Source organism: Abrus precatorius, unplaced genomic scaffold (genome assembly GCF_003935025.1).
Source record: "Abrus precatorius isolate BTA unplaced genomic scaffold, Abrus_2018 Scaffold10, whole genome shotgun sequence".
NCBI classification, from domain to species: Eukaryota; Viridiplantae; Streptophyta; class Magnoliopsida; order Fabales; family Fabaceae; genus Abrus; species Abrus precatorius.
The window spans coordinates 7,379,600-7,387,745 of NW_020874292.1; the positions used below are offsets into that span (position 1 = coordinate 7,379,600).

Below are 8,146 nucleotides of genomic sequence, written 5' to 3' on the forward strand. Positions count from 1 at the left end.
AAAATGTTTCTTTAAATAAATTCCAGATGTTAGGAACATCCAACCATAAAATTCTCTGGTTGCAAGATCAAGATCATGATCAACCCATCATAAATTAAGCCTTCAGGATCCTCGAAATGTCATCCAACTCTACAACCTAAACACGTAACTCATAACCCCAACAGGAAACAAAGATACCATACTGCAAGACTCAATGACAAAAGTATCAACAAAACGCCACCGGTACCTTAGAACATATCTGTTTCTATGTATGTATAGATGTAAATATATCTCTCAGCACCAACCAACCCCGGAAACATGTTGAAGGATGATTCAGTGGATAGAAGTCCGAGGCGCGCGAGATCGGACTGGTGTCTTCGATGGACTTACCCTGCATAGCAGACCAGGCGTAAGAATCCTTCAAGCCACATTCAAAGAAATCCCAAAGTATTTAGCAGAGTTGAAATCAAAGATAAAATTTATCAGTCCAACCTTATGGGCAGTGAACCTAAAATCACGCCGCTACAGCTCAGAGCTGCAATTGCACTCTCAGCCTGCAAGAACGAGGCAAAGAAAATCTTCAGGCACCCAAGACAGAGAAGAGACATGGCAAACCAAATATTGGCCCAAAAATATTTTGCAACAACTGTTATTACTTACCTGGAAGCATAGCATATAATTCCTAAAACAAAAAAATTGATCAAGTTCACATGTACAGAGTACTTTGGTTATTAAAATCCTTCCAATAAGGTAGCGATGATCAACAACTTGTCGAATAACAATACAATAAAACTATCCTTTCAGTTGATATCAACTACATGGATCATATGATGCTGTTGAGTTTAAAAAAACCAAGTTCTCTAAAATATTATTTTTTTAAAGGTCTCTTTTAATAATTTTTTTAAAGTTCTTTCTGGGTCTCTATTCCTTTTCACCAGATTATTAAATTGCGTTATTCATTCTCTTTACCAGCACCTGCAATGACCTTTGTACGTGTCCAAATCATATTAATTCATTTACTGTCATCTTTTTTATGGGTAGAAACTACTTTTACTTTAATACAATTATTTTTATTATGTTCTTTTTCGTGTGACCACTCATTCATTTTAACATTTTTCGTTTTTGTGACATACTTTTTCCCTCGTATTATTTTTTTAAAGCTTAACATTAATTATCATGTAGGAAAGTTAATTGTATAACCATTTGATAAAACTTTCCTTTTAACTTGATAGGTACATTATAATCACAAATAATTCTTGATATCTTTCTCAACTTTAACCATCTACTTTGTATTTTGAGTAATATCATCATTAATTTCTTTATCATTCTATAAAATTAAAGCTAAATATCTAAACTTGGAGGCTTGTGATAATACGTAATCTACAATTTTAACTTTTAACACATGATTCTCATCTTTCATTTTTGCTAAAACTACAATGCATTCCTCTATTTTACTTCTGTTCAAACAAAAACCTTTAGATTCTATAGTATACATCCATAATTCAAGTTTAGAGTTATCTTCTTTTGATTACTTAACTAAAATTATGTCATTCGCAAAGAGCATGCAATTAGAGACAAAATTCGTGTGTGTTACTTAGAAGTACATCTAAGACTCAAAATTGAGCTCTAATGTAAACCTATCTCTATAAGAAAAACCCTTAAATATTCTTCTAGGAGTTCTCACACTAATAGTTACTCTCTTATATACATCTTGTATAGTCTGAACATATGTTAAATGAACTCTGAATCTTTTTCCTTACTAAATCCTACCACATCACTTCTCTTAACATACAGTCATGTCTTTTTTATGTCAATAAAATCATATATAAATCTTTTTTTTTCTCTTTGTAACAACACTTTTTTATAAACTTCTATGACAGGTTTACAGCTCTTGTTGTAAACCTTTCTATTGCAAAACTAAATTAATTTCCAACAAACCAAGTTCTTCTCATAGTCTCTCAATCATTTTTTTTCATAACTTCATAGTATGACTTATAAGTTTTATTTTTCTGTAATCCACATAATTTTGGATATTTTCCTTATTCTTGTATATAAGGGCAATATCCAAAATTATTACTTTTCAATTAAAAATGCATATGAAAGTCATTATTTATATGTCATGCATAATCTTAACTAGAATACGTTTCTTCCTAGTAGAATAAGGGTTGGTGGTTGTATTTATATGTTATTTGTATATGCAATATAAGTTTTAGTACACAAAAGAAGAAGTGTTTTTTCCACCTACTGTCAGCTATCAGCCACAACCCAAAATGGAGTTACAAACCAGCAAGTAAATAGAAACAGGTTAACAGGAGAGAGAAGTATTTGACAAAATATGTGGAAAAATCACCACAGAATCATATCCAAATGCCAGCCACAACCACACTTTGAAGGAGATAAGTGAGCAACTACAACCGTGATGCATAACCAAGTTCAAACAAGCCACCCAGCCATCAGACACAGCCCACAGGGCAAAAACCCAGTATCAGCAAGAATGAATTGCCAGCAGGTCTAATCAAAGAACACCAATTAGGAGATGTTGAAAAAGAAATCAGGCTTAAAGTAGGTCAAGATGGTTTTACCCGCTAATTGGTTTGATCTGCTACTCAAATAGAAGCTCACTAAAACACTAAGATTGGTGATTTCACCTCTTCTATGATCTCACATGGCAATTCCACGCCAATGTCACTAAGGTTTTATTTGGAAGTTTTGAGGGAGAGCGAATGAAAGGGTTTGAAAGGTAAGGGAGGAAGAAGGGGGGATTAATACAGAGCTCCCCAAATTGGGAGAACTAAAAACAATAGGATTATGAGGGTTTATAAACCCTCACCCTCTTATTTAAAAAACTTTCGAACATGACTAATCTTCACATAAGTCTTCCTCTTCCCTTCCCTTCTTCCTAAAAACTAACTCACAAACAATGCCTAAAGCGAGTCAATGAATGTGGGCCTACAGAATTCGTAAGACCAGAGTAAAATCACAATCTAGACAACCTCGCTTTAAACTGAACCAAACCAACACTCCTTGTGTATGAAAAAATGAGAAATATGACCAGCATCATCACTTGCAACGAGTGCAAATTATGTGTTAGAACTGAGAGCAGACAAAATCTTCATCAAATGGCTTCAATGTGAATGAAGAAGTAAATGAAAAGCAAGCTGAAGTCATTCCCAATATTTGATTGAAACTCTTCCATGAGATCTACAATTCTCCTTGTTTTGTTTTACAAATAATGTGAGCATATGAAATTTTTAAAAAAAAGGCATAATATGTGTGCGGGTGTGTGACTGAGGGAGAGAGAAACTATTTTAGTTTCCTTTCTCATTGTTAGGATTCAATAGCAAGGTATGAGACTTGAGCCCCATGTTTGTGAGGCATTGTGCTCTCTAACTCCAACTACAATTAACTAACTTCAGTCATGTGGTTCTCCCAAGGTTCGTATCACTCATTTTACACTAAAAAATAGTAATATTGTTTTGTTGAATAATCCACAAATTTGTTTTTTTCTTTTTTTTAATTCACAACTGTTTTCTTTTCAAAAAGAAAAGATGTAGTGCTAAAATATTCCAAAAGAAAAAGAAGTAGGAGTATCTTCGCAGGACCCTTTATTTATGCACACATATATAACTTCAGTCATCCAAATAACACATCATCCAGAAATTTCTTCTAACTTGATTATTTTACTTTGAAAGGACTGTTTTGGAGCTATTCTAGTCGGAAATGTACAGTCATTGTTACTATGAAAGTTAAGAACACAATTTACTGAGAGGAGTGTACACACAAGAAGTACAAACACAATCGATTCTTTTGGGGGGCTAGGGTGGGTGTGGGGTAACCGCATTATTTAAAGCCATCACAATCTGAAGATTATAACTTCACAAAGAAATAAGCAGTAGAAAAAATAGTTATGTAAACCAGTATTGACTCGGATGAAAACAAGACAGTTAAAAAGTTAGTGAGTAATTACCAGTGCAAACTCAACAAATGCAATTCGAGTTGAATGATGGTAATCCCCAAGAAGCCTCAAGCGTTGAACCTAGATGAATAAATCAATAAATAATGGAAAATATTTCTCCAGATACTTGTTTATTTGACCAACAACAAACACTATTGAACTTAGAAAAATACACCCAAAAAACAGAGAATATCTCATATGATGCTTAAATTCAACCAATTGAAACCATAATCTTGGTACCATTAAAAGCTACAAACCTCTCCACAAATAGATTCAAAGAAGTTTTTGACATCTGCTTGAGTAAGCTGCAGAGGTACCGAGAAAAGAAATTTTAGGAATCATGAGTCGCAATTGCTCCCAAACAGATAACGGAGAAAGAGCAAGTAGTTCCTTCAAGCAAGATTCTAAGAAAGTGTCAAATCCTAAACTACCTTCTTGTCGATGTTGGTGCAATAAATCGTTCTCGAGCACATCTCCCTTTCATCTTCAGACTGAGAAATAAAGCACCATCGGAAAGGTAATGGGCAGCGTTAGTTCAACCTGGTCAATCATCTCCTAATGCCTGTAATAGGTTTCTTGAAGAAAAAAAGATTACCCTTGGCAAAAATGTAGGATTAACGGGTGCAATGGCAGTTTTTGAAGGTAGCACTCTCAGAGGGTAATATCCAAGCATGGTACCAGACAGGCTCAAAGCAGCCCTCGCACCATCTGCAGGCATAACACTGTTAGTACAGTTAAATATCACTAAAAATTACAGCTTATCAGCAACACACATTTGGCAACAATGTTACCTTCATCAGTAAACTCAATGAAGGCAAATCGGAGAATAGAATTAGGATCTCCACATACGCGGCAATCAACAACCTATAGCCAGGAATGAGGAGTTACTCGTTACCATGGTCCACCATAACTAAGAAGAACACATGTGATCAACAAAAGATAACCGTTTTTACCTGACCACAGTTAAGAAAGAGAGCTGCCAGCTGCTCTTCAGTAACCTAGACGCCAACAGAAAAACAGCAATTCACATGAAAACAAGTGGCAAACATTGCAAGGTAGCTGAAACAAGACAATACACAAGAAAGCTAAAATTTGTACCAGTTGATCAATGTCAGACACATATACGGTCCTCCGAATCATCTCTTCTCTTTTCTCCATGTCTATTTTATGATTCACTCTTCTCTTCCCAGCACTATAGCCATTCTTCCTCTGTACCATATAATATCGTGATAAGGGGAAAAAATGAAACCTTTATGCTAGTAACCCACAATTCTGAGAGAAACAGCATAAATTAAAAGTAATCAAAACAAAATATCCATACCCTTCTGTTGTTAGTTTGGCCATTAGTATTGCCAAAATTATTGTGCAGTATAAAATTGTTAGCGTAACCAAAGCCAGCATTAGGTCCAGTTAAGTAGCCATGATTATTGGCCAGTGATGGAGGCACAAATTCCTCAGCCATGGGGTTCAGCTTTGACAAAAGCTCTTCCAAATCTCTCATATCACGCTTGAAACTATCGCCTCCATTCTCCCCATTCATCCCATACCCATCATTGTTCACTCCATTTGCGTGCATCTGAGCCTTGTAGTTGTTGTAATTGCTGTTAGGAACTGACACGGTGCTGGAAACTCTTTCTTGGTGGTTGAACACACCGTTGTTCAGATTCTGATCGCCTCTGGTTTTCGATTTCTCAACCTCACTCGAGTCCGCTGACACTACACTGTTGTCCAAATTTTGACTCGAAGAACCGATTTTCGCCCCAACATTCTCAGCAACCGCCATAATCACTAGCGTAGAGACAAAAAAAAAGCTGTTACCTTTTTTCTCCGCTTTAAGGTTTTTCCGTGAATCTGTATCAAGGGATTGAACTAGTAAAAAAATGATTTTTCTCAAAAAAAAGAGAAAAATAAGAATGACCCAGAAAACGATATGGAAAAAGGAAGCATACCCGGGTCCTATTTTATCTAAAAATTCATCATTGACATAAGATCAAGCTGATCCTGGAGATTGTGAGATACGACAACCTTAAAACCCCAGAAAAGAAAAGGAGAGAAATTGGTGAAATGGAGAGAGAGGTTTATCTTACTGATGAATGATGTGTATAGAGAGATGAAGGGGGTATTTTTCTTCGGATCGTCCGTTTTCACTGCACTGACTTTTTGGACCTTGCTGCTGAGAAGAACGTCTCAATTTGATGTTTTGGTGATGATGATGATTATTATGATGATGAATGCATCGAAGAAAAAAAAAATGATCAGCGTGACCCAATTTCCCTTTTTTATTTTTATTTATTTTGTTTCTAACATTAATTTTCCATAACTGCCCATTGAGTCACACATGTTGCCACGCGTCTCGGTACATGGTGATGATGCATTGGCGAGGTTATATGGTAAACCAAACCAAACAAAACACAATGTAGGCTAGCCACGGATTTTATATTCAAGACATCATTTAATGACTCACTTGCCTCTCATCACAGCTTATCTTAATCGAATTAAATCATTATTGTGAGATTAATAATAGGACGAACAACTAATGGAAAGTTAATTGAGATTATCAAAAATTACTCTTCACTTGTTATTCTTTGCATGTATTAACCTGTATTTCAAAAAGTTTATCTAAAATTTATTAAAATATTTTATCTTATTTTAGTAAATTTTATAATTGATTAAATTTTTGTATTATATTTTTTTGTATGATCAAAATTTATTAAATAGGTATTTCATTAAATTATTTATATGAATAAGTAAAAAAAATAAGCTACTCACCGAAAAAATAAGGTATTGATCTTTTATGTTTAATTTTTCGGAATGAATTTTAAGAGACTAAGTTAGTAAAAAATTGTTAAAAAAATAAAAAATATTAAAAAGCTATTCAAAATCGTTTTTCATATTTTAAAATTTTAATTAAAATGCATTATTGATGTAAAAATATTTTATACTATCATTTGTAAAAATTATTAATTCTTATAATAATTACTTTGAAAGTCATACCTTAATTAATAATATAAAAATATTAATATTTATAATGCATCAAAATTAAACTTATATCTTAATATAATATTTTTAATAAATTAATTTTTTTGTTAAAAGTTAGCATTGATAAAATCCATAATTTTATATTGTAAATAACATTTTAAAATAATTTTAATTATTATTCTTTAGTTACTATTTGGGAAATTTTAGTTATGTGCAATGATATAATTCACTTACTTAGAAAAAATTATTCATAAGTATTACTAATGCCATTATATGTTATTTATTAATATAAAAATACTATATTGTGACAACAAAAGAAATGAAAAAAGGAGAGTTATAATTATGAACGCATAACATATTAGTTTAATCTTTTTGTTTTTCTTTATTAAAACACAATGCTTTTATATTAGTAATGTAACAAGATTTTAATTCATTAATTGGTTTCTTTGTAGTGTTTATCAATATTTAATTTATATTTTTATAAATATACAATAAGTAATAGGGGAAAAATAGTTAGCTACCTTACAATGATGGCTTGTTGAATGGTCACAATAGGATAACAATAAGAAATGATAACAGCGTCATAAAACTCTTGTTATATCTTGTGCTCGGTGCACACAAGATTAAAACAAATTAAATAATCATATAAATTTTATGCAAATAAATCATCATTATAAAAATTGTGGTAGCAATGAAGATGCTTTGCCAAGTAAAATTGGAAGGTGGCAGTGACGAGAAATGTTAATTAGAGCTGCCAACAGATTATTCGATTTATTCGGATTGATTTGTTATAGGTGATTGATTTTAGCTAATTATGCTAAAAGGGTAATACCTAATTAAGGCTCACAAAAAGTCCCAAAATGAATAAAATTCAGTTTTTGTTAACTTATCTCACGTCAAATTTGATCATATTGAGTTATAAATGCTTCGATATATATAAACTTAAAATTTAAAATTCTAGTCTTGCATTTTATTGAATGGGTTTAATTCGACTTAGTTAAGCAAGCCTATTGTGTTGGCTTGATGGTGGCAATGAGGGCTGTATAGCTACAATGGTGGTGAAAGAGAGGAGTTAGGTGACTGTAGCAATTGTTTCAGAGGAAAGCATCAAGCAATGACTAATGTGCTAGTGATGGAAGGCTTCATGCAGTGGTGATACTGAAGGAAGTCAAGTTGCGATAACAATAAGGTTTATAGCAACATTGTTGGAGGGTGCTAAATGACAATGTTGAA

General features: G+C 33.0%; 1 protein-coding gene across 2 annotated transcripts; it reads right to left on the bottom strand.

The window, feature by feature from the left end:
• LOC113870941 (polyadenylate-binding protein-interacting protein 12-like) lies at positions 1-6,189 on the bottom strand. Of its 2 annotated transcripts, XM_027507525.1 has the most exons (12): positions 6,022-6,189; positions 5,884-5,935; positions 5,256-5,785; positions 5,033-5,143; positions 4,888-4,932; positions 4,726-4,798; positions 4,530-4,642; positions 4,366-4,425; positions 4,192-4,239; positions 3,947-4,015; positions 472-533; positions 1-370 (listed from the first exon to the last, which is right to left on the bottom strand). In XM_027507525.1, exons 3-12 carry the CDS (start codon positions 5,715-5,717, stop codon positions 313-315), a joined length of 1,101 nt encoding a protein of 366 aa, XP_027363326.1. In that variant the 5' UTR covers positions 5,718-5,785; positions 5,884-5,935; positions 6,022-6,189; the 3' UTR covers positions 1-312. The 2 variants fall into 2 exon arrangements, with proteins under 2 accessions (XP_027363326.1, XP_027363335.1); XM_027507534.1 differs by having other exon boundaries at positions 5,884-6,189.
• Positions 6,190-8,146: the final 1,957 nt, after the last annotated feature.

Coding starts and splice junctions, on each gene's coding strand:
- LOC113870941 (XM_027507525.1), bottom strand. CDS start 5,717: ATGGCGGTTGCTGAGAATGTTGGGGCGAAAATCGGTTCTTCGAGTCAA. Junction 5,144..5,255: donor GCCAAACTAACAACAGAAGG/GTATGGATATTT, acceptor TATATGGTACAG/AGGAAGAATGGCTATAGTGC. Junction 4,240..4,365: donor GCACCAACATCGACAAGAAG/GTAGTTTAGGAT, acceptor GTACCTCTGCAG/CTTACTCAAGCAGATGTCAA.